General features: G+C 34.8%; 3 protein-coding genes across 4 annotated transcripts in view; 2 read left to right on the forward strand and 1 right to left on the reverse strand.

Moving 5' to 3' along the window:
* The window catches only part of LOC134845494 (guanine nucleotide-binding protein subunit beta-1-like), a 492,858-nt gene that overhangs the window by 126,156 nt on the left and 339,360 nt on the right, over window positions 1–27,342 (forward strand). The gene's annotated exons all lie outside the window — the stretch shown is intronic.
* LOC134846240 (uncharacterized) lies at window positions 3,808–9,408 on the forward strand. The gene is made up of 3 exons (XM_063863510.1): window positions 3,808–3,978; window positions 8,024–8,419; window positions 8,755–9,408. Exons 1-3 carry the CDS (start codon window positions 3,897–3,899, stop codon window positions 9,261–9,263), a joined length of 987 nt encoding a protein of 328 aa, XP_063719580.1. The 5' UTR covers window positions 3,808–3,896; the 3' UTR covers window positions 9,264–9,408.
* Window positions 19,517–27,342, reverse strand: part of LOC134845890 (F-box only protein 6-like) — a 136,243-nt gene continuing 128,417 nt past the window's right edge. Inside the window, exon 7 of the mRNA XM_063863011.1 lies at window positions 19,517–19,718. Coding sequence (XP_063719081.1) covers window positions 19,569–19,718 — 150 coding nt within the window. The 3' untranslated portion in view covers window positions 19,517–19,568. The remainder of the gene's footprint in view (window positions 19,719–27,342) is intronic.

The following is a 27,342-nucleotide window of genomic DNA, read 5'->3' on the forward strand; positions in this document are numbered from 1 at the left end:
GAGCGCTTCTTTTTTATATCATGGGGTTCTGAATTTGCCACTAATTTGGCCACTGTATTTCTTATTGGTAAAAAAATTTTGGCGTAAAAAGACAAAAACATGGTATAAAACCATTTTTTTTTCTTTATTGGCACGCTTTTCAGTGAAATTTTGTAAAGTTAAAGGGCAGTTAAAATATTCAGAGCTCCCTTTCAGCCAAACATTCTGGCTAAAAGACGAATAAAGTGAACTGATATGTGGTAATACATACACCAACAGAAAAGTTTTTTTTCGTGAAAGAGTTTCAGGAATGATTAATTTATTTCCCTAGCCATCAGGAAAAAAATGACAACAATAACCATTCTCTTATATCCATCCAAAAGTTAAATCAACGCCAAAACCCTTCTAAAAAAACTCAATTTAGGGGGAGATAAATGGATTTTTTATAAGCTAAGTTTGAGAATAGACTAGATTTGTTCTAATTTAACCGTTTTCCTGAAAAAATTGTATTAAACATCAATTTGTGTAATTAACAGCATACAAGTGCAATCCCGCATAAAAACGTTTTTTGTTTGCGTTTTTGTTTGAAATGCATATTTTATTTCAATTTATTACAGTTTTTTTTCAGAATTAAAACATACTTCGGGAGAGGGCATTCTACGTTAGGTCACTTAGGGGGGATGGGGGCGAGATTGTATCCGCACTGTAATTTCATGGATAATAATCATTTATAAAGGATTATACCGGCAAAAAGCCGTAACCCGAATAATCGATTTTCACGACCATCTAACTATGAAAATGTATTTTTAGGGGATAAAATCGATTATTTTCAATAATTTAAAATCCTTCATAAACGATTATTTAGACAGTATAATGAATTTTTTGGTCACAAAAACCCTTGAAAAAATTGTTTACAGCTAACTAAACTCTTGAAAACTTTTGGCTGAGAACTCTGCTTAATTACATTTTTATAAACATTCCGCAGACGTCTTAATGCTATAAAAACAAAAATCCCACATGAAAGTGCAAGTAAAAATAAATTACGCAGAGGTTTTTTTTTATTTGCATTTTTTAAATATTTCTCCTGGTGCAGTTTTTGAAGACTGGTGGAGTTGTAGGATCTTTTTGACTATATCCTCCCACCCCTCTCGGGTTTCTAGCAACGAATATTCCCTGTAAAGAAACAAATCAATGGTCAAACAAAAGAGAACTTCATACCTAGCAACAACACTCAAGCCTTTTCCGAAAAAGGGGTTATAGTTAAATAGATCCCCGTTACAGCCTGGTGTTTGTTGTTGTAGACTGGTGGTTGCGATCGTGATGCAGTTGTTGTTGCATCGTGAACGAGACAGGCTAGATACACCAGAAGCAGAAAAAATGCAGATCCTTTGCAGACAATCACAGGGGCACATATAGGCAATCACATTTATCCACTCAAAACGCATACATAGGGATACAAAGCTTTTTTTAGTTCAGATTAATTTTGCACAGAAAACAGTTCAATTTTCAATAGTGAAACAAACAAATCCGAAAATACAAATTATTTTTCTTCCAAACAACTTGTTCCGACTGCAGTTGGCTTTGTTCTAAATCAAATCATTGCTAGATGGTCGAAAAACAACGTTCAACGGGGAGGTCGATTAGGGTAGGGAGATGGGCGGCTCGATCGGGGGAGGTCGATGGGCAGGTCGATGGGGGCGTGCGGGGATGGGCAGTTCGAAATTCATAACACGCCCCACACCCTCTCAAAACTTTCTTTAAAGTTTTGTTAAAAACAATCTTGAAGCCCGCTATTTAGCATAAGTTTTGGTTTCAGAAACTTTCTTATATCCCATTAGGTTTTTAAAAAGTGGCTCTACAGTTTGGCACATCGGCTGAAAACATATCGGTCGGGATGGGCAGTTAAAAAAATAAAATGTTTCAAAAAACATTAAAAAATAGCAAATTTCTAGCATACATAAATCAAAACCACCAGTAAATTAAAACTTAAATCCAGTGATTTTGCAAAAATCTTCTTTGTTCTTGAAAACCATTTGCCATTCTAACTTCCAACCCGAACCATTTAAATTAAAACGAAATTTCCGAGAATTTAGAACGCCCCGGTAAGGCCTCAGTAAGGTATCCCAGAAAAGGTATCCCCGTAAAAAAAGTAAAGCCCCGGTAAGCTATCCCAGTAAGTTATCCCCGTAAACGCTATATTAGAGTAGAAAGCATCCCAGTATATTATTATTTTTTTCGGCCTAAAGTATTCTGACTATTTTCAGCCTAAATTCCATCGGCTAGGCGGCCGGTACCCTGGAGAGACGCTGACTCAACCTAGCTAGTTTTTTTGAATGGATGGAGATTGAAATAACTTCCTAATTATTGCAACTTTTAGGGTTGTTTTACATATGTAAGCTCATAAAAATATAGATATAGTTTGAAATTCGGAATGATGTTGAAGTTATAATCCTGACTCATTTTCTGACACTTCATTTTTTTTTCATATCTTGTTTCTTGTCTGTGTTTTTGCTCAATGGCGGGACTATCTATAGATTCCATCTAGTACATTCTTGATTTTGTCAATGAGGTTTGCTCCTTTTTTCTTGGTAAACTTTGAGGTGGTCGTAGTGTAATCAAGATGTGATAGTAGTTAGCTTTTATCAAGAAATACGTATAATATTTAGACATTTTTAATGGGTTTTTTGAGGTCGCACTAATTGAAGGTTTTTTTGAGGTCGCACTAAAAAAACTAATTGAAAAAAATTACAAAATAAATGAAAAAAAGTGATACCAACAATTACTCACACAAATTAAAATAATGCGAATTGAAACAGTGAAGTTTATTGAACAATAATGGATTAAAATCAATTTAAATTGGATTATAAATCATCTAAAACTTTGGGGGCGGGAAATATAAAAATCGATTGTAATATAATGGATTGTATTGCTTCGAAAAAAAGTAACAACCAATCCGTTTTTATTCGATGGCAATCGATTATTTTATAACCTAATTTTTCAGAGACTTACAATGAAAATCCAATATGATCGATTAGTGTCAACAAAACTACAGTACGCGTACGGTTGACCCAAAAATTTATCTAAATTTTGGTTTTCATACAGCTTTCTCAAAAAAATGATCTTGCAGCGAAGTGCAATTTTAAAAATTATGGTATTCCTACATTTCAGAAGTCTCGAAGATTCAGTTTTGACTATCTTTAAATAGTCGTCTACCCTAGTCGTTTGCATCGTGAAAATATGTCCGGGCAACTTAGAACGATAACCATCGAAACATTAGACAATTTTTCCATGAGAGCGAGTGAAAATTGAGACATTAGAAAAAAATCCTTGAGATTGAGGTGAAACTTGAGCATTTGTGCTTGTTCCTGGCTCTGTACTACTTGATAAATAAGAGCCCTTCACGTACTTTTCTAATCTTAATCCGAATTTGCTCAGTGACTGTTTTGCCTTCTCATCTCAGTTTGAGCAACGCAATAAAACTAACCTTGCAATCTAAGTCTAGTATCTTAATAAGCTGCAGAGTTTCAGAAGGTGACGTCAGGTACCATTGCTCATACTTCTCAGAAAGCAGACTTTGGAGGCGTTTGAAACTCTCTCTAAATTTGAATGGTGTACGTGCCAAAAAGCTGCTGACGTTTTTTGAAAAAAAAATTGACAAAGGCAATTTTTCTTGAAATTTTGCATCGATTCGTCAAGTAGATTTTGTTAGTTTTCTGTAAAGTTGGAATGTATTCAAATTTTCGACAGCTATGTTTTGCAACTGAGAATTATGCTTAATGAGAGTTCTGATACATGAGACTATCGTGCCTTATGCAGAAGATTGTAGTACGATGCCATATTAGGGACAAACTCACGTGAAATAGTGACTGGACTGTCTCTCTCTATTATTCCATATTTATTTATTTGAATTGCAGGTCATGTCGTTTTTGTTCAGGAGGAACGATCCGAAGAACAAGAGAGGAGAGGTTGACTTCGACAAAGAGCCTTTCTCACTCCACCGTAAGTACACCTGGATTCCTCCCAGTCCAACCCCCTCTCCCCCCTCCTCCACCCGTCCTACCCCCTCTCCCCCCCCCCCTCCACCCATCCTAACCGGGTCCAGGTCGCGGTTTTATGATCAAACGGTTGCGACCAAGTTTTGGTGTATTCAGACTAATTTTTCGACCGCCGCGACTAATTTTTCGACCATCGCGAACGAGATACGCTGTTTCCAGAGTTTGTCCGCGACTTAAGACCCTGTCCAGCCTATGGATTTTTGGTCGCGGACCCGCATCGAGGTCCCAGACTCATGCGCAGACTTTGAGGGTCGCGCCGCATCCGGATTTAGACCCAAATTGCATAGTCGCGCCGAGAGTTTGAGTCTGGAAAGTCTGGACACGAATCTTGGACCACCCGGGGAATTAACATTTCTGTGACCGACAAAGTCGAAAAATTAGTCGCGGACCTCGACCCGGGTAATCCAGGTTTGCAATTTATGTTTCGACCAATTCATCAGTCACAGCTCAGTCTGGTGATTAGACCACCTCGATTAAATCCGACTGTGTTGTCCGTCTCCGCCAATGGCATTTATGTTTTGACTATAAATTCGACCGAAGAAATAAACTTCAACCTACCGCATTGACAAAAATGGATTAGGAGCAATTTTAGTATGACAAAAATCTGTAGATTAAATTAGATTGATTTTAGTATGAAAAAAGTACGAAGATTGAATAGGAAAGATAAAGATTGATTTGGATTGATTTAAAATTGATTTAATTTGATCTTAAGCCCAGCTTAAAAAAAATCGATCCAAAACGGTGTCAAATCGATTTAAATCCATTTTTTGAGTCTTAATTTGTTTTTATTTTAATATAAATCAATTTTTTTAATTCGCATTTCATCAGTTATTCGAGTTTACATTGCATTTATTCATTGCTCATCCCTAGTGTATGGTAGCATAATAAAAAGACCGAATAGTTTTCAAAACATCAATTCTACGACTTGCTTGCATATTTCGAGTTCGAGTTCAAAATCTGATCTATATTGACCCTTATCTGGATTCGTTTCATATGTTTTTGCTCAAAATCTGATTTACATTCATGATTTTTGCGATTCGATTGCATATTATTGAAACCAAATTTTGATTTATTTTGACCCTATTCTTGCTTGTGACATAGATTTTTGCCCGTAGTCTGATTTACAATGATGATTTTATATGATTTCATTACATATTTTCGAGCTTAAAATCAAATTTTTCTAGAAAGATATATTAAATCAATTTAAAAAGGATTTAAGGGTGATTTAGATGGACTTCAGTGAGATTTGGATGGATTTCAGTGAGTCAGAAAATCCATTCAAATTGATTTAAATTGATTTTCAGACACTTAAATGGATCCAAGTTTTTCAAGACAGATCCATTTAAATCGATTGAAAATCCATTTAAGTTTGTAAAGTGTTCACTGTTAATTGACTTCAATTCAATTTCAAATCTATTTAAATCAATCCGAAACCATTTTTGTCAGTGCGGGTAAATTTTCCAATGAGCACTTTCGATCATAGAAACATTCAATCGAGAAAAAATATATATTCGACCGAACCACGGATTCAGGAGACAAGCGTAGAAGCGGATGCCCCTCGCACCTTACGAGTTTTACTTCCTGACAACCCAAAGGATCCACCATTGATACTTTTGAAAGATATCGAATTTTAGCTGACCGACCCAAAATACTCTAATTTTAAGGGAGAACTGTTGTTTTTGGGTCAAGATTCAAAAAAAGTGCCTAAGAAGCGTCTGCATACCCCCCCCCCCCCCCCCCCCCAAGCCCACCACTAATTTCGCTGGTACTGCCATCCATTAACTTTTACTTGGTCCTTGGTCTTTCTTCGTCCCAATTCTTCGTTTTACCTAGTCTGTTTTTCTCGAATTTTTTGCTTGCGTTCTTCTCTTCTCGGTTGGGTTTCACCCTCTCTTGCGGATTCATCCACTGGTTATGTAAAATGTTTCCCATCCGAAGAAATCGTCAAGTGTTCGCTATCGTGGAACCTTTTGCTGTAAATCGAAGTTAGCTGAAGAAAGTCTTAGGGAAAATCGTTTAATGGGATGTTTCAAGTAAACTCAAAATGAAGAAAGAAGATTTTTGGGAAATATGTGAAAACTGTAAATATACAAATGCTAATTCTGTCTCAAACAGTTAAACGACCACATTTTTTCCTTAAGGAACGAACCAAAAAAAATGCGGGAAACGTCCGTTTCTGTCTGTTCTCACCAAGTTCAGCTTAATTTAACCTAGCATTTAAGTTTCTTGCAATTTTGCAATTCAAATTATTTTGAAAAGGTTCACTCAAAATGGAAAAAACTGGTCTTAATGTTCAAATTTCGAAGAAAATGAAATATTTATGCTCAGTGTGGTTTTTTATTCAGTCGATTTTCAGCTATCGGAATAACAGTTTTGACAATAAATTTTTATGCCCGATTGAAGATATTGGCTGCCTGAAAACAAATTTAAAAGGTTATTTTACCTCCGATCATTTTTGCAAAGTTTTGCTAGTTTGAAAATTGCCAATTTGGCTATGCTCTAGTTTGAAAATTGCCGATTTGGCACCCTGAAGATTTTATTGATAATGCTGAAAGCGCAACGTTGATTATTGAACCGTGGTGAATTATGCTGCACAACAAAATCGTTCCAAATTGAATTGAGGCTAGCTAGTCGGTCGTGTTATTTTAGTACGGCTCAAATGGTCACACTTGATCTATAATGTTGTCCAAAATTTGTAGTTTTTCAATAAATTTTTTTCCAAACAGACTGTTTGATAAGGATTAGGGGCAGTCGGAGCATTCAGGGCTTTGCCCTAATATACGAACAGACTTGTTGGTCCCAAGAGTTACTGGTAAGCAAATCGAACTAAAAGTTGATTCCTATTTATAGAATTAAGTTTAAACCACCTGATTTTCAAGCCGTAAATTTGTTTCTAAATAACAAATAAAGATAATGCAAACAGAGATTTTAAAAAAGGGTTGTTTTACCGAGTAGTTTGCGTTCAATTCTGCCGACCACTTTAGTTATTGAGACTTTCGAACGAAATAATCAAACTTGGAGTGGTTTTTTAATCAGTCAATTTTCTACGATCAAAATTACAGTTTTTTGAAAGAAAAACTATACCCCATTGAAAATATCGACCCCTAAAATCATATCTAAGAAGATATTCCTACCTTGATCAATTTTTCAGAGTTCTGGGAGTTTGCCAATTTGGCTATGCTGTAGACAAAATTATATGCACTTTAAAGGTTTTATTCATAAGGCTGAAAGCGCAACGAAAATTATTTATGCGTGGCAAGTTATCCCACAAAACAAAATTGTTCCAAATCGAATCGAGGCTAGCTAATCGGTCGTTTTAATTTCGAGCGAGTCAATTTTCACACTTTGATATTGTCTAAAAGTGATAGTTTTTCAATTTTTTATTTTCCCAAAATCAATTTGATATTTAAGGGGCAGTCAGAAAATTCGAGGCTTTGGAATGATATAGGAGCAGGGGCGGTATTGGGAGGGGGCGCCAATATAGACTATATTTGAAGGGGGAGCGCGCGCCAAAAGAACGCGATTTTTTGGTCAACATTTTCAAAAAAAGTGCCTAAAAACGTTTTTTTTTGGCCTTTTTCTTTTTTGCGGCGCAGAAAATTCGGCCAAAACAGGGTCTTTTTAGTGCTTTGAGAGAGCTCGGAAAATCAATTTGATCGACCTAAATTCGGCCAAAACAGGGTTTTTTTTAGTGCTTTGAGAGAGCTCGGAAAAAAATTTGATCGACCGACAGTCAATTTGGGTTTACTGAAAACTATATATTGGTAATCCTAACAAAACAAAGTCAATTTTCATATGGTGCCTCAAAAATGGTCGTTATGTTTTTATGTTAAGTGTACTGAAATATTTGAAAAATTTTCAGCAGTGAAGTTTTGCTGCCCAGTATACTTCATTTTTGACAAGGCTAAAAAACCGTTTGAAAAAAGTTCAATTCAAATAAAACTAACATTTGTGGTAATAGTTTAAGACTAAACACTATTTGTTTTCAGCAAAACACGTCAAAAGATTGAACAAAAAACATGGTCTGCAGACACATTTTGTGGGTGTGATAAACCTCGCATCGAACGAACCTCACTTTTGCCAGCAAGTTCTAGAGGCGATTGAGAAAAACTTCAAAAACCTCAAATGCGACAATTCTAAAAGTCGAGCATCAAAAAATGAAATAAAAGCCGACCAGGAGCTGCTGATTCTTGCCGATGATGAGGACTCCGATGACGACGATGACGAAGGACTGGAGTCGATGGACTCTTTCTGGGATCCGGAATTATCCAATGGTGTCTGCAAACAGGGCGTTCTTGGGTTCAATTTTGGCCAGATGGCTTTGAGGTGTGCGGTATCAGTAAAAGCACAAGATTGCTTCACAGCAGACTTGGAACTCACAAAAAGTAAGTTCGATTCTTTTTATTTTTTTTTTGAAAGCTTCTCTCGTTTTCACGTTTTTTTTAACGTTAAATTTTTCATTTTCAAAGCAGCATTTAAAACTAAAGAGCCGGGATAAAGTATGCTAAATTTTTTTTTAATTAACGATCAAATTAGACTGACTCGAAAAAAATAGCACCGCCAAAAAACGGAAAAAAGAGACATAGGAAGAAGAGCATACAAAAAACTCACAGTAATCAACATCTCCTTTCCTAAGAGGAGACGCCCCCTCTAAGCCTGTCTCATGAATTCAATATGATCTTTTTTACAAAACAACCACCTTAGTTTACTTGTTTTTCAGAAATTCTTAAGCAAGGCCATTGGTTCCGAGAATTAGATGAAGAGGGAACTTACATGTTCAAAGCTCTTTTGCCCTCCAAGAACCAAGACAACTCATTCAGAATCCAACACTGGCTCTCTGGCTTACTCGTCATAACCGACAGTCAAAACTCAGACTCAGAGCACCTTAACTGTACGGAACTAGCTCGGAAACTAGCTGAACTAGAGCCTATTTTGAGACAAGCTTATCGGACGAATAATGCCATGAAAAGAACCCCTTCGGAAATTCAGAATAACCGACTCATCATTATGAACTCTTCTGGAGTTTGCCCAAAAATGAACCCCTCAAATGTCAATTTAGAGAATGTTGCTTCGCCCTGTCTGACTTGCCTGGAGATTAAGACCAATTTTGACTGCAAATTTGCGCCAGATTTGACCTCAGCTGTCAGTTTTCTGGTGGAGCAGGATATTTATAGATACTTCCCGGAACTCATACGAATGGTGAATATGGAGTTGTCAGGGCTCTATTAGCCAGGTGTTAAATGTATATCATTATGTAGAGTGATTGATATCTCGTCTATTTCCAGATCCAGATGTAAGAATTTGAATGAATTTTTAAAAATTGTTGAAGCCTTTATCAAAACATGTGTTGACTTAATTATAGAACTTTTTTGGAAGAACGAATTTGCTTTATAATGACTTCAATTTAGCAATTTATCCTAACTTTTTCGGCTTATTGGGTTCAAAACAAAGGAGTGTCTAACACTCGGATTTTCTCGTCGGACTCTATTAAATGAATGTCAAAAGTATAACAGCTATAAAACTCGACGTTCTAATTAATCGCGCTGTATCTATCTATAAATGATTATCATAGCTAAAATCTTAAATCGAGTGGTAATATTGTTCCAATAGTATTGCAAAATACGTATTGTTCCAGTCCCCCCAGAACTCACCCACAAATCATCGGAGGTATCTGTTTTTTTTTGCAAATTTGAACTCAAGAAGCGGGTATGTTTCTCGAAGTACAAAAAAATAGCTTGAAAGCTATGTTTTTTCAAACGCTGAAATTTTTCTGAATAAAAAACGAACCCGCGCAGGGACGGTGTCATATCGTCAACTCCTCGAGGTATGAACAGTTGGTTATTGAATCCGTATGGATAGATAATATCAAGCTTGTGAGAGAGATAAGTTAAAACAACTTGCTTTCGTAAGAGTTAATTATTCTCTGAACCGTAGTTCTCTTCAGACACCGTTCTCGTCCTTGTATCAAGGTCAATCGACCAGTACACAATAATGTTATATAATATCAAAACATAAATGGTATATAAATACATAATAAGTTTTGTATGGAATTTTATCTATCCATGCCGGATGACATTCCCCCTCCTCGGGAAAAATTGTAAAGTTTTATTTGAGTTTTTAAGTCGCCGTAGGACTGTTTAGCTGGTGTTATTCATATCTCCCCTCTTTGTTCTCCAATGTTGTTGTCAGTGATGTCATCTACTACTCCGTGTTCTTCTTCATTGTTTAGTTGTTCGTCTTGTTTTGGATCTTCTATATTTTTCGAATTTTCGCAAAATATATCATTATTGTCCATCTTTTCGTCATCTGCCTCCGCAGGTGAAGTAAGATCAATTAAATCATCTGTAACATTTGTTTTATGTTTTGGACTAATTGCCTGGATAAATTGTATGCCTGGATAAATTGTAGGCTTTGTATTCCGGAGTTTTTTCTGAAAATCCCATTTTCTGAACTAAAAATTTCAGGCTTGGTGTATCTGGTTTCGATTTCTCGGGTGGTGAATCGATTTCGAATTTTTTCGTCCCTGCTGTGCTTGTGTTTTGTATAGCGTTGATTGGGATAGGGTTTCCTAGTGCTGTTGCTAATGTCGCCTGTCTGGCCCTTGTCGATTTCCTTGTTGCGATTACAGGCGGTGTTATTTTTTTAGTTTTGTCGCTTAGGTGAAGGTGAAGTATTTTCCTTCGATGTGGACGACAGGTCGTCTTCTTTTTCTGTATTGATTGTCTTTTCCATCTCCGTTTGGAGACTCATCCCTCTTGGAGTTTGTAACTTTCTCGTTGGTTTTCCCCCAGTCCGTTTTCCCAATGCTTTTCTTTCGTGGGACTGGCTTTGCTTGTGATCTGACCTTGTGCTTTCTAGAATTTTCTCGAGGGGGGACAGATTTTTAAAAAAGTTCAGAAATTTTGTCGACTTTTTTAAGCAATACAAAATTATCTTTCGAGCACTCCCAGAACACTAAAAAGATCCTATTTTGACCAAAAAATTTGCTTCGCAGGCAATTTTTTTTTAGAAAAAACAGGTCAAATAAGCCAATTTTGGGCGCTTTTTGGAAAACTTGCACTAAAAATTGCACTTTTTTTCGGCGCGCGCCCTCCTTCAAAATTAGTGTATTTTGGCACCAAAAGCGCCAGAAAAAAATTAGGGCTGGTCGACCTAAAGTGGATGTCTGAAATAATACCAAAGGGGGGATTTTTTGGTTAGTGAGTGGTTAAACCCCTCCCCCCCCCCCCCAAAAAAAAAAAAAATCCGCCCCTGAACCCGAGCACAAAATGCTTTGCTACTTTCTTCGAAAACTAGAAGAAATCCAAAAAGTTTAAGAAGAAACAACGCTCACCAAATTTAACCAAATTTAGTATAAAGCGATCATGTTTGCCAAATTCGTTTTGTAATTTCAATGACCGTTTGGACTAAAGCGATTCAGGGGAGAGGATGTTAACTCGGTTCAACGCTGCATTTTTCAAACAATCAAAATCGAGCGTTTTTCCACTCGCGTTTTTATTCCAATTTTAATGCTGGGAGGAATATCTTATTTTGGGAGACTTAGGGGCTGGATGTTAGCTTGATCTGACTGTTTTTGATTCGAATAGTTAGTTCCTATTGAAGTTGCAACTGATCTAAGTGATGCTCGAACAAAATTTACCGAAAAACGTGTGTGCAAACTTGATAAAGTCTATTCTAATGCCAAAGTTTTAAACACTAAAAAAATCGATCCGGAAATGGCAGCTTCAAAAAATCAAGTTAATCGGCCATTAAAATTATTAAATTAATTTCCTTAAGTTAGAGACAATTTTTTTTGTTAAGTTTTGCCATACCAATATTTGATCACTTTGATTTTATTGATCCAGTAGCTTTTACTGTTCTAAAAACAAGTACAACAAGACTGCTCGTACCAGGGCGAAGCCCTGAATGTTCCGACTGCCCATTAAGGTTTATGGAGCAGTAATATCATTAAAAAATTAAAAGTAATAAAACAAAATGAAATTTTTTTTTCAAAAATTTGAATTTTTTTATGAAAATCATTACCCCACACGCCATATAAAGTACAAAAGGATAGATTTCGCTACTTATAACAAATTATTTATGGCAAATAAGCTTCGTTAAACCAATTTGGAACGATTTCTAAGACGGATTAAATCTCGCTTACGCGTTAATAGCGCGAAATATATCGCGCGTTAATTGTCCCAAATGGCAATCTTTAAACCCCCATATTTTTACGACAAACAATCACAGGTGAAACATTTTTTCAAATTTGAGCTCAGGACAACAATACCTTTCGAATGATAGAAAAAATTTTGTCGAAAATGGCTTGTTAAAAAGTCGAAATTTGTCTGAAGAAAAAAACCCACCCCGAGCACAAATATTCCCTTACTTTCGTATCGAAAGTCGGAACAATAATCCTCTTTAGAGTGCAAATTAGCGTAATTTTAATGTCATAAACAAATTCTCATGGCACATAATTTTGTAAAATTTTATGTACTTCTTATATTTACAACTTTTGTTCTGTCGTATATTTTGGAAAATTCTTGGCTCCTTTCCACTTTTCCCCACATTTCAAATTTTCTATTTTCTTAGATGTTTTACGTGCTATAACGGATATATGAATGATATTACAATGAAAAGTATTTGACAAAATTTGTTCACAATTTGTTTTGTTTTTTGAAAATTGAAATTCAAATGTGGGGAAAAAGTGGAAAAAGCGAAACTCGCAAGTTGCGAAAAACAACTTTCAACACAGTTTCGGAAGAAAGCGTCCGACGTTTCCAGTTTTGTTCCTTTTAACCGTTTAATTTAGATTCAGTTCTTGTCTGCTAAATTAAATTGAATTATAAGCTTCGCCTCGTTTTATTACCAAAGCCAAACAAGGATATCTTAAATAATCTACAAGACCATTGGTCACATATAATTAACTTTTAGTTTTTTTTGTCTTTTTACGTTTGCGATTAGAAAATCGGAATAACGGCTTTTTTTCGAGTTATCAACTTATCTGACAGAATCATTTGTAAGTGTTAGTATCTTGGTTCATAATAGACTCAAATTTAGCAGCGCGCACGGCACACTTAGTCTCGCGGCAACGAATATGTCTGTGACTGCAAAGATCCTGCGTTCGAATCTGACCAGGACCTTTTTTTTCAATCGGAAAATATTCCATTTCAAAAAAATTGTCGGTTTCCTATTTGTCAACTTATGTTTTTTTCTGCTCAGTTGCCCCATCGTAGAATTTGTTTGCTGTATGCAGTTTTCATTGTAGATGCCTTTCATGTTTTCATTTACTTCTGCAGTTTGTAATTCTACTAACCTTCACTTCGTATTTTTTCTTTTTTTGAACTTTCGGCTTGACTAAATGTTCGGCCTTAATGATTTCGGCTTATATTTTATCAGCTTACTAACCTAAATTTGAGTCGATCAAGTGAACCATAATTCTTATGCTTTCCTTCGCATCGCTCAAAACGCTTAAAAATTTAGAATAGATATTATAGTTCAAATTTTTGCATGACAACGATTTTTTTTGCTTGAGTGTTGTTTTTGAATTATTTTCAAACGCCATCGAATGTGTTTCTGGACGTGTTTTCTGCAAATATAACATCATTCCAGGTAACATTTTGAAGTTTTTTTTAGCTGTGGTTTTTTCGAGCTATTTTTTAGGTTTCCTTTTGATTTAGTTGCTTCCTTTCTTTTCGTTTCTGCTAGCGTGTGTTTATTTTTTTGTTGTTGTTTTGGGTTGCCCTAAACTGGAATTTTATCATACTAATGGTGAGTTTTTATTATTCAAACTACACTTCGTCAAAAAATTTGATTTAAAAAGCATGATTGAATCGGACGAACAAAAATGATAAACCAAAAAATAAAAAATAATAATAAATTCTCAGATTGATCAACGAAGTTTCGTACGGCGGGTTTTTTATATAAATATTTTTTATGCAAAATTGTACACAACAAAGAAATTTCTCAAGAAGATGAATGAGGCATCATATTGAAAATAATACTTACAAATTTAATTAAAAATTTTCAGATGTTCTTTTGAATTTGCTGTGATCTAAACAAGACTGCTCGTATCAGGGCAACATCTGAATATTCAGACTGCCCTTTGACAGCTTTGAAACACTTTTTGAAATCATCAATATAAAAAGATTTATATTTTCAAAAAAAATAAAAGATTTTTTGAGAATTTCCCCCCACACGCTATTTCAAATACAAAAGGATGTTCTTAGTGTCTAGTAGCATATTAAAAACACCAAGTCTCTTGCCTCACTTGCCCCTGATACAAGCAGTGTTGTTTGTAAATAGCACCGTATTTTTAGTTTCAAATCGCTTGCCTCATCATATCGAAATTTTAAACAGCCGCTTAAGCGTTAATAGCACAAAATAATTTTCAAAAAATGTTGCATTTAAAATGGCTGCTCAAAATTGAGCTCCGGGTGCCAATATTTTACAGATGGTGTAGAATTATTGCACAATTATTCCGTCTATTTCTTTAAAAGGTGGAAAAATAATATTTTAATATTTTAACGTGAAAGATCAGTTTTGTATCGTTCCATCTCCGAAGAAAGGGCAAAAATGCAAGTTTTTTGTTTCACGTTTTCAAAAAAAGATAGAATGAAAATGCTTGGGGTATTTTTTTAAGTCAAATTTTGACTTTTTAACTTTTCAAAAAAAGATAGAATGAAAATGCTTGGGGTATTTTTTTAAGTCAAATTTTGACTATTTGAAAGAAAATATTTCGCAGAGATCAAATTTTATAAGATATTTTCCTTCTGATCATCTTTTTTTGTGAAAATTATGGGGGCTCGAAAAGTGGAAGCTTTGACAATTTGGGATAAATTACGCTCGATATTTTGCGTTCTAACAACACGCGTAACCGCCAAATTAAATTGTTCCCAATTGAACTGAGGCAAATCATTTGGTCTTATAAATTTGGATACGAACCATTAAACTCATCCTTGTTAGTGAAGGTAGACAAAACGATGATAAAAATTTTGTTTTTTTATTTTCTATCAATTTATGAACAAAAACTCTAAAATTGGCCTTAACTTTGTCCGAGTGCCTTGAAAATTTGAGTTTGCATTATTTCGCAATTACAAATATAGTTTGTAGCATTCTACAACTGTGCCAAGTCAGCGAGATGCAAAAATAAAAGAGCCAAAAGCTCGATCATAATTAGCAAATAACTAATTTTCATAGATAATCCTACTTTTTCTGGATTAAATATTCCCTAGCCCTCCCTCTATATCACTATTTATGCATATGCAGGATATAAACAAGCACCCAGTTACAGGAAGCTATGGATATATTTATTGGAATTTATATTTATACTTTTCTTTGAAACAGGCAGTCAGAATTGCAACGCGCATTGATCAGACTTTATATAATTCTTTTCCGAAATAAGTTTGCGCATTGCCTGCACTGTGTTTCCACTTTTTTCTATTGTTTGATTGTGAGCAACTGTCTGAAAACGAAATAAAAAAATGTTGGCAAAATGGATATAAATTTATTTGAATTGATTAAAATTGATTTTTGAAGCTACATATTTTTATCCAATTAACTCAATTTCAAATCGAATTTTGTTGGTCTAATATTATCTGTATAACATCGATTGCAATCCACTTCTTGTCAGTACGAGTGAAACACGTCGTTTCAAGTCAGTAGAGTTCTCGGTGTTTTAACAACACCAAGAGTGACAACGTAGCAACTTCTGTATTTTATTTTACTTCACATTACTTAACTGTTTAATTTAGAAGCGGCCATTTTATTCGGTGGCTATTCGAATCATAGTAGAATTTATAAAAACATTTCATCTAATCAAAACTGGTAAAAATTTCAACGGTTTCCTAGCCAGGCGTTTCCAAGAAGTCCGTTCACATAGGTTCAGAAAATTGGTCAGTCGAATGAACTTACTCGCATGTCTGCTTTTTTGTTCCGAACGTTTGTTTTTGATCCGACCATTGAAAATGGGGATGCAATTTGGATTCGGGTGTTTTAGTTTTTTTGCTTTTTGTTCTCCACGCAAAATCAAGTACCACAAACAATCAGACTGGGTTGAGTGATATATCATATTAAAGCACTTTCAGTCGTGATTCGAACATTAATAAAAAAATTTCCTAAGTGTCTAGAAAAACCGGTTGGAAATTTTAGAGTTTTGGTCTAATTTCGAGCTAAGAAGGCAACCGTGTAGCATATTTAAGCTTAAATTAAGCCGTGAAAACCTAGGTTCACTCGAGTAAAGTTAGTTTTTGCAAATTTTCAGGGCAATTTCGGGAATTTAAATTTTGAACACTCAAAGCATTTCTGCAAAAAATTCAAGTTTTTTTTTTCGTTTTTCGAGTCATTTTTCTTCAAAAACAGTTTTACAATTGGCTTATTTTAAAATGATTCTGAATATGCCTACGTTCTGTTTTTTTTTCCCTCTGATCTTTGTATCACAACACCAAGAAAAAACAACACCAATTTTTTTACGACTGTGGTCGGCACAGTAACCGGCTATCCTTGTTTTTTTTTGTTTTCAACGCAAAATTAAGAACCACAAATGATCAACGTAATGGATCGAGTGATATAGCATATAAAAGCTCTTCCAATCGTGACTCAAGTGATATTAAAAACTTTCAAAACTTTATTCCAGTGTTGAGAAAATCCGGTTTAAGCTTTAGTCCATTATCGAACGAATTAAGCGATCAAGTAACGATCGTTATATGAATATTTACTCTTAATTAGACTTTGAATAACTTAGTTTAAACCTTAAAAATTTTGCGTTGACTCAAGTTAAGTTTTTTTTGAATTTTTTTAGAGTCATTTTGGGAATTTTCAAAAAATTTTCTGCAAAACACAAATGGAAACAATTTATGCAACTTTTAAGATTTTTCTTTTCGTTTTATTAGTCATTTGTCAGCAAAAAATGTTTTTTAATTGGCTTAACTATTGGCTTGACTATGACTGTACGCTTCAGGCAATAAAACAAGCCATGATTTTCTGGATATTTGGCTATCGAGGTTTTCGGATTTGTTGATTGCTTAGAATTTTGTTGATTGCTATCGCTTTGGCACAATTTTGTTCTAATTTAATTTACTTATTTTTGTTTCGACTAAAAAGTGCGATTTGTTGATTGCTTAGCTTTTTGTTGATTGCTATCGCTTTGGCATAATTTTGTGCTAATTTAATTTAAATATTTTTGTTTAGACTACGAAACGTGAAAAACTGTGGCAAGGTATGCTTTTGTATTTCTTATTTTTGTTCTTACGATATCAAAATCAAGTAACGCAAATAAACGTCAAAAAAGGCTATAGATATCTCATATTATTTCATTCACTCATGACTCTTTCTACATTTAAATTCGACTAAACGTTTAAGCGTCAAAAAAGACTGTCAGAAAGTTTTTGCGGGTCAAAATTACAAAACAAATTCTGGGATTTAAGTACTTTTTCCAAATTTCACTGTGCCATAACCTTTATCGATTTCAAACAAAATTGCTCAAACCCAACTTACAACTCATTAAAAGCAAGAACAATTTCACAAACTTTAAGAACAAAATAGTTAAATCAGGAATCAAGCATCAGAAAAAATTGAAAAATCAACGCAAACATTTTTCTAACGGGGAAAATTGTTTGAAATAGTTTTCTCTTTTTTCAAAAAAAAGAAAAAAATTATTCCAAAAAATATCAAAAAGAGTTTACTGAAATTCTTTGAAGTTCAGGGATTCGACCCCCTGCCGACCCAAAGGGTCCCCCCTTTGGTACTTTTTAAGAAATTCATTTTTGGTCAACCGACCCTAAAACTTTTCTAAAGGCGCCTTGGGCGCCAATATATTCTATTTTTGAGGGGGGAGCGCGCGCCGAAAAAACGCAATTTTTTTGGTTAAAATTTTCCAAAAAGTGCCTAAAAACGCCTTTTTTGGAATGTTTTTTCAAATTTTTGCCTGCGTTGCAGAACATGTTGCCAAAAAAGGGACTAAACCATGCTTAGGGAGAGCTCAAAAATCAATTCGGTCGACCTAAAACTTTCGAAATTTTTTTTTGAAAATCCGCCCTCCCCCTCTCGAGAAAATCCTAGATCCGCCCCTGAATAAAATAACCGGCAACTCAGTCAACAAAAATTGGGATGAGTTCAATTAAGCCGACAAAAACATCAATTGATCACATTTTTTTAGCTGTACGCCCACTATTACTTCAGTAAATCTAGACCCAGAACTACAGCTGTTAAACGAGCAACTTGGCAAGAATTTGGTATCTTAAACTGGAGACTTTAGATATTTACAGAAAAAACCTTGTACCCGATTGCAATGCCCTTGTTTATCCCATGGGTAAAATTAAACGTTATATATTTTACGACTTCAAACTTTTCAACAAGTAAATCGTTAAAAATATGCAGAAATTTTCATCGATGCACTCTCAAAAAAAACTAAATATACAAATTTCTATGAAGTGCAAGGAAAAACACAAGGAAACAAAGACGAAGGAGAAAGTGTCACTTTCACTTTTAGATAAATAAGTCCTAACGATTGCGACAAACCCGCGCCTTCAGAACTTACAAGCCAATGCTCTGCTGACCACAGTAAAAACACTAATAGACTCTTTTCATAAACGCTCGTTTACAAAGGCTATCAACCAACGTTTTGATTGGCGCTGAAAACAAGCAACTGAACTACAGCTTAATATTACTAGCCGACTCGCCACTGGAAAAAAAGCAAAAAAAAATATATTATTTTGAAAATATATAAGGTCGCCCATATTCCATTAAAACATTTCAGATTTTCAAAAAAGCTTAAAATTTGCTTAATTATTTTTTGAAATATACTTTTAAAAAGCACTTTATTAAAATTATTTATAAATATCGAAAATGAAAAAAAACTAAATTTTGCCTTCCACAATTCCGATCCCCAACTTCTATAGAGGCCGGCCTTCGACGTCAATTTTATACTAATTTTGAAGCGGGAGGGGGCGAAAAAAAACGCAATTTCTTGGTCAACATTTTTGGTCAAAATTTTTTTTGCCTTTTCGCGATCAACATGCTGCTTTTCGCAAGCAAGTGCAAAATTCTGAATAGGAGTTTCAAAATTGTTTAAATACAAAAATAAGTGAATTAGGATAGAAAAAGAAACATAATTAGCCTTTTACAGGATTCTAACCCTCGACCTCCAGAGTTCAAGTCTAACGTCTTCACAACTGCGCCATAGCCCCTACCTGTCAACCTAACACCACAATAAGGCACATTCTATTAAATTAACATAAGCGAATAGATTAGTATTTTTAACTGAAAAATTTTAAGGCTAATAAAAAGCTACTATTTTTCAATTTTAGGACCCATCTCACAGGTTTTAATTTTTTGCTTCAATTAGCGTGGTCGGAAGATTCTGAGCTACTGATATCCATATTTCCATATTTAGTACATAAACCGATGCATTTTGCACGTAACCCTTCATTCCTATAGTCTACTGCTGTTCTAGCATCAAAACAATCAAATAAATATCACGTGAATTATAGAAATTTAAAGCTACAATATAAATAATATTACACTGAAATTCTGAAGCACAGCGTCATAAATTGGATTTTAATTGATGACTATGCCTTCCACTTCCAAAATAAGAGAGCATCCAGTTGTCTTTGGGCCGTAGTGTCCTCTCCAAAACTGCAAATCTTTACCTCTGCATTCAAAGTCTATGGAAGTCAGTTCTTCAGGAACTTCAACAGTGTCTTCCATCTGAAACAACTCAACCTGTTTTCAAATGCAAATCCCGGTATAGTTGAAAAGACAAAGCTGATGGCTAAAAGCTGAAAAGATTCAGGTTGAAATCAACACAGATTTTCCTAAACAAACAATTCAAACGGGAAAACCGCAATCAGAAACAACTTACAAATGACGCTTAAAACAACCAAAATACATTTAAAAGTTTCGCTATACTTTAAACTGAACTTCGTTCATTATAATTCAATGGTCCAGATTCACCAAAACCTATAATAAGTCCATTTTGGAGAAAAAGCTTAACTAAAAACATATCAGCTGAAGGGTTGATTATAAGCTTAACAGTTTTACTACATCACCTCGTGCAATTTTTAACACAGAGACGAAATTGCACTTCGCATGCACAAGCAAAAATATGACCGATAACGCTATTGGGAAAAACTGAACGCGTCTAAAACTTTGAGTCTACAAAGTTTCTTAAGTGACTCACGCCAATTATGACGCATTAGCAGTACCAGTCAATTTGAAAAAACGGAATTTACCAAATAACATGCCTCAATTTATAGAGCAGTCTATGGATCAGTAATAACATGAAAACTTAAAGGCAATAAAAAAAAATTTTTTTTAATTTGAAATTTTTTGTGAAAATCATCCCCCCCAAACGCCATTTTAAGTACAAAGTGATAAATTTCGCTCCTAGTAACAAATCAATTATGATAAATAGGCTTCCTTCAAGCAATTTGGAACGATTTCCAACACAGATTAAATCTCCGCTAACTCGTTAACAGCGCGAAACATAGCGCGCGTTGATTGTCCCAAATTGGCCAATGGACATTTTTAAACCCCGACTTTCGTTACGAAAAACGGAAAAAGACTGCTCGTATCAGGGCAAAGCCCTGAAAGTTCCGACTGCCTTTTAAGGTATATGGAGCAGCAGTAAAAACATAATAAATTAAATGAAATAAAATAAAATGAAATTTTTTTAAACAAAATTTGAATTTTTTTAAATGAAAATCATCCCCCACACGCCATATTAAGTACAAAGTGATGAATTTCGTTCCTTGTAACAAATCAATTATGGCAAATAAGCTTCGTTCAACAATTTTGGAACGATTTCTGAGAGGGATTAAATCTCCGCTTACGCATTGATACGCATATATCGCGCGTTAATTGTCCCAAATCGGCCAAAGTGGCAATCATTAAACCCCCATCATAACTCTACAAAAAATAATCACAGGTAAAATATCTTTTCAAATTTAAGATCAGGACAACAATACCTTTTGAATGATATACAAAATTTGGTCAAAAATGGCTAGTTAAAAAGTCGAAAATTGTCTGAAGAGAAAAAACCACCACGAGCACATATTTTCCATACTTTCGTTACGAAAGTCGCAACAAGACTGCTCGTACCAGGGCGAAGCCCTGAATGTTCCGACTGCCCATTAAGGTTTATGGAGCAGTAATATCATTAAAAAATTAAAAGTAATAAAACAAAATGAAATTTTTTTTTCAAAAATTTGAAATTTTTTATGAAAATCATTACCCCACACGCCATATAAAGTACAAAAGGATAGATTTCGCTACTTATAACATATTATTTATGGCAAATAAGCTTCGTTAAACCAATTTGGAACGATTTCTAAGACGGATTAAATCTCGCTTACGCGTTAATAGCGCGAAATATATCGCGCGTTAATTGTCCCAAATTGGCCAATGGACATTTTTAAAACCCGACTTTCGTTACGAAAAACAGAACAAGACTGCTCGTATCAGGGCAAAGCCCTGAATGTTCCGACTGCCTTTTAAAGTATATGGAGCAGCAGTAAAAACATAATAAATTAAATGAAATAAAATAAAATGAAATTTTTTTGAACAAAATTTGAAATTTTTTAAATGAAAATCATCCCCCCACACGCCATATAAAGTACAAAAAAGATAGATTTCGTTCCTTGTAACAAATCAATTATGGCAAATAAGCTTCATTCAACCAATTTGGAACGATTTATAAGACGGATTAAATCTCAGCTTACGCGTTAGTAGCGCGAAATATATCGCGCGTTAATTGTCCCAAATTGGCCAAAATGTCAATCTTTAAACCCTCATAACTTTACAAAAAAGGATCACAGGTAAATTATCTTTTCAAATTTAAGTTCAGAACAACAATGGCTTTCGCCTGATATAAAAAAGTTCCGTCAAAAAAGGCTAGTTAAAAAGTCGAAATTTGTCTGAAGAAAAAAAAAAGCCAAAGATAAAAAAAGCTTTCAGTTTTCAGCTAGCATTGTTTAATTGAAAATTTCGTCAAAAAAGGCTAGTTAAAAAGTCGAAATTTGTCTGAAGAAAAAAAAAACCCACCCCGAGCACAAATATTCCGTTACTTTCGTATCGAAAGTCGGAACAACAATTATAGTCTATGTTAATATCCTGTATATAGTCTGTGTTAATATCCGATTGAAGGCGTATAGCTCTATCTCTGCACAGAGACTTCACATTTCATCAAGGCTGCTCATATCTGGGCCAAGCGCAGAACGCTTCGACTGCTTTCAACAAGACTTTGAAGCCAAAGATAAAAAAAAAGTTAAATTAAATAAGTGCACTGAAACTTTTTTCGACGAGTTTCAGCTAGCATCGTTTCATTGAAAGTTCCGTCAAAAAAGGCTAGTTGAAAAGTCGAAATTTGTCTGAAGAAAAAAAAACCCACCCCGAGCACAAATATTCAGTTACTTTTGTATCGAAAGTCGGAACAACAATTATAGTCTGTGTTAATATCCTTAGCATTGGCTGTACTTAATAGCTGGTTATTGATCAAAATGAACACTTTCAAAATGAACACACTTTATCGCAACAATATTTGCGTCGCAACAAGTTTTGCGACTTAGATTGGAAAAAAGATAGTTCATGCTATAAAAACAAGCTTGTTTGTGTAAATACAGACGATTGAATGATTCGTATAGCTCTATCTCTGCACAGATACTTCACATTTCATCAAGGCTGCTCATATCTGGGCCAAGCGCAGAACGCTTCGACTGCTTTCAACAAGACTTTGAAGCCAAAGATTTAAAAAAGTTAAATTAAATAAGTGCACTGAAACTTTTATCGATGAGTTTTCAGCTAGCATCGTTTCATTGAAAAGTTAAAAATCATTAAAACTTTCAATGAAACGGCCTGGTCTTAAAACTCAAAAGAGTTTACCTTTGGTTATTCTTGGTAAAGTTATGGGAGTTTGAAACTTGCAAATGCACAATCGAACTTATGGAATTCCAAAATAGAAGAATACCAACGCAGTCAGACTCTCAGTGAAAATTACCAAATTCAAATTCACGCCATTAAATGATGAAATTCAACCAAGGGTACGTTTCAACACCGAAAACCCACAATCCTCCCCTGACATTGACTATCTACCATTTACAATCACCTCTACTATCCACAACCTGTTCCCCGATTGAATCCGCCTACCAACCCCCCCCCCCCCCCCCCCCCCCCCGCTGACCGTTCCACCAACCCCGACTTGTCTCTCTCTCTCTCTCTCTGAAGAGTCTTCTAATCTCGCGTCAGAAAGAGATTTAAGTCGTCATTTTGGCCACCCTTTAGAACGCGACCAAATAGAAGAAATGTAAGACAAACAGCGAAAGACAGCAAACAAAAGTTTCAAAACCTGGAGACAAACAAATCCACCCCGACCTCGGGTTAGCAACAACAATGTTAACTTAACTCAAATAATGTTACAAATGCACACAACTTTTAAACGTGTCGTTTTGCATATATCCTGTCGTCTTTGGTTCCATTTGTGTTCTTTGACAAAATATTTACTAATTAAAAAAGAAATCATAAAAACCTAACAGAGTCTAGCAAACCTGTTAAGCTTAGAGTGCAAATAGAACAAAATGTTCCAAACATTTATAAAAAAACGCGTTGCGATGAGAGAATCGAACTTGTATACACTGAGTGAATGAGGCATAAACGACAAAGAAAAAACAAACAAAAAATGACAAAAATATCAAAACACACTATGTTTTAAAAAAATGTATGCCAAGGAAACGCTAAAGCAAGCTTCCAAAATTAGTTTTCGCGTAGTAAAACTAATTGTTTCACTAATTCAACAATTTTGTTTGTCATAAGACCTACAAGCTCGCTTTACTCGCTCGAAATTAGTTTCAAATGTGTTGTTCTCGACACAGGAAAAAAGATTTGAATTTTAAAAATTACGTTTGAAAAACACTGAAATGGCTTCAATGTGGGTAACTAGTTTCGGTTGAAAAACAAAATAAACCTTCTCGCTCACTTTATTCGCTCGAAATTAGACCAAAACAAAAAAAATCAAACAGGTATTTCTCGAGAGAGAGAGAGAGAGAGAGAGAGAGAGAGAGAGAAATTTTTGGGAAACGTCGTTCAAATCATGACTGAAAGGGCTTTACTATTATATGTTATTCGACCCATTCCAATGATAATTTGTGATACCTGATTTGGCATGGATAAAAAAGCAATTCAACGCTCATAATGGCTATACATAGTAATGCGAACAGTTTTTGAGTAAAATGCTATAAACTGAATTGATCGAAAAATTACTCGTTTTAAGGGTGAAATTTTTTTCCTACTTAAGCTCAAAAAACACCAAATAATAATTGTGGTATAACTCTGAGCCTTCATAAAATTTTATCCAAAATGCCTTCATCACATTTGAAGCAAAATAAACCCACATTGAAAAACACTCTTGAAGTTTTGGTGAGATAAAAAAACCATTGTGGTTACTGAAACAAAAAAAAACAAGCCCAAAGATCAATTGCTACAGCAGCTCAGAATTTTTACATAAAGAAGCTCAGAATTTTTACCCAACGGAAAACTTTCAAAATACGGAAACGTAACGAAAAGTTATTTCAGATGAAAAATAAACTTTTTGGGTTCAGAACATTAAAAAAAATGTTTTGCTTCTTTCAATTTGACAGGAAAAAATCACACCGATCTTAAATCTTCTATCACCTTCTTCAAAATTCAAAAGTACGAAAAAAAACAGAAAAAAAAACAACTAAACCATTTAAATCAATCAAGATACAGTGCTGATTTACATTAACCGGACAAAACGAACTAAATTTGAAATTTAAAACGCGTTTTTCTCAAATTGGGTTGGTTTAAGGGAAAACTCATGAAGAAAAAAACTTGCTTAAAATTTTAGAATTAATATGTTGTAATTTGTTTTGCGAAATTCGGGTTCAAAATTTTACCCCAAAAATGGGTCATTTTGGCTTTTCTTAATCAAAAATTACGCCGAAAAAACCCAGTCGCTCACAGACATAATTATATCAAAGTGAGCTTCTTACGTAGCCCAACAAACTTTAAGAAGGATATATTCTCCAAAACATTATATAAGTTAACTTACTTTTGTTTGATCAAAGTGAGCTTCTTACGTAGCCCAACAAACTTTAAGAAGGATATATTCTCCAAAATATTGTATAAGTTAACTTACTTTTGTTACGCCGAAAATACCCAGTCGCTCACAGACATAATTATATCAAAGTGAGCTTCTTACGTAGCCCAACAAACTTTAAGAAGGATATATTCTCCAAAACATTGTATAAGTTAACTTACTGTTGCGAGAGACGAAAACAACTGGGTCAAAAAAATAAAGAAAAATTCTACTTCAGAATAACAAACGTTAAATTAAAATACCAGCATCAAACACGCTTTTACGTTTTTTATCGAGTGGCCACTAAGCCGAAAATAAGAAAGTAGACGACCGTTGATATATGAATTCCTTGAGATATATCACATCGGTGCAACCGATTTAACTTTACAGGGTGGCTTGGTAGAAAGTTGGACTGAATAATAAAAAGTAACCTACCATTGTGAGAACCGTATTCTGGGCTCCAGCAACTTCAAAACTTCTCGTTTTATTTTGGGCATTTTCACAGTTTGACTTCGAACCGAAAGCATGAAAGATGTCACGAAACACTGCTGATAGGGACCTGAAACGAACAACCCGATGAAATTTAATTAAACAAAAATTCAAGGATTAAATATCCTTTTGAAGAGGTCAGGAATCAAAAAAAATGTTTGTTTGAGTACGAAAATCATTTTGCGGTTGAAAAAAACACAAAAAAAATTTTGGGGGCAATTTCAAAAATACTTAGAAAAATGTTTGTTGTCGCCATCAAAAAAATGCTAGTCATACAATTTCCATATATGGAAATTGTATGATTAGCATTTTTTTTGACAAAAAATTTTCCTTTTTTAATTAGTACGATACACCAAAATTTATGCGAAAACAAGAGAAAAGTTCTTCGAAAAATCGATGACACCATTTTAGCAAAATGTATGAAAATTGTATGATTAGTATTTTTTCATAGACTTAGTTTATGGAATTGTATGATTAGCAATTTTGGTCTATGGAGGTCAACCCGGGTGAATAATTAGAGCTGTATGTTGTTCGCAATGGGTCTATGACAACAAGCCGACGGGACTTCAAGCCGAAGGGACTTCAAGCCGAAATTAAAACTTTACAAGCACCCCGAAACGCTATTTTATCATCTGCAAAATGTTGCTCTTCTGACATTTTGGCAAGTTTAGTCTATAATAAGCGTTATTCATGACAATGCACCACTTGTGATTCGCATCCGTTAATAACATCAGCCGGCTTTTGAAATGCATAAATTATAAACATGAAAAATGCCTTCAACCATGTTTTACTTTTCAACTTTCCGGAACATCATTTGGAAGCTTAAATTATATGCACACGCCAATAACTAGTGAAGAAAGATCATGAAATTCAGAAATTCATCAAAAAAGGTGTGAAGACCCTAGAGAGACAACACAAGCAATTGACGATATTGTTTGGGAATGCCGTGATGAAAGCAAGAACGGAAACGGAACTGATCGCAGACTGCCATGGAGGAACCGAGGTGAATCTAGTGAGTGCACTAGAATTCTACAGCATGTTTGGTTTTTAGAGTCACTATTGAATCTAGAGCAGAAACATGAGATGGTCACAGCCATCAGTGTAGAAGTGTTCCCAGGAGTTCTGCAAACTGAGCAGAAGTACATAGGAAAATGGAGGGAAGCGATCGAGACGGAAATGAACATCAGACATAGTGAGTCTTATTGCAGACCATCAGGAGCACGATATTTGGTGGGATCGACATTGGCTCCAATGTGCAAGAGCAGATACCCGGTACATTTCGTAGCTATGGATAAAAGAGTACGAGAACGATCGTGGTTCAAGCCTTCTCAGTGCCAAAGTGTGTGAGACTAACGAGAATGTTACGAGTTGCTATGTAAGATGTTCTCAGCATGTAAGATTTCTTTCCCCAACCTGCTCCCGGAATCCTCCTGAATCTAGAAACCAGAGATTTGAAATATGCACAACTCGAGGTTCTAAATTTCATAATCAAAACTTGCACCAAAAATACTCAGCAATTCAACACTCATAATGGCTATACATAGTAATGCGAACAGTTTTTGAGTAAAATGCTATAAACTGAAATGATCCAAAAATTACTCGTTTTAAGGGTGAAATTTTTTTCCTACTTAAGCTCAAAAAACACCAAATAATAATTGTGGTATAACTCTGAGCCTTCATAAAATTTTATCCAAAATACCTTCATCACATTTGAAGCAAAATAAACCCACATTGAAAAACACTCTTGAAGTTTTG

The sequence above is a fragment of the Symsagittifera roscoffensis genome, chromosome 5 (assembly GCF_963678635.1).
Source record: "Symsagittifera roscoffensis chromosome 5, txSymRosc1.1, whole genome shotgun sequence".
NCBI lineage: Eukaryota > Metazoa > Xenacoelomorpha > Acoela > Convolutidae > Symsagittifera > Symsagittifera roscoffensis.

Bases quoted from the DNA above. Each gene is read 5' to 3' on its own strand.
- LOC134846240 (XM_063863510.1), top strand. From the start codon at position 3,897: ATGTCGTTTTTGTTCAGGAGGAACGATCCGAAGAACAAGAGAGGAGAG. The intron at 3,979-8,023 runs GTAAGTACACCT...ATTTGTTTTCAG, and splicing joins AGAGCCTTTCTCACTCCACC to CAAAACACGTCAAAAGATTG. The intron at 8,420-8,754 runs GTAAGTTCGATT...CTTGTTTTTCAG, and splicing joins AGACTTGGAACTCACAAAAA to AAATTCTTAAGCAAGGCCAT.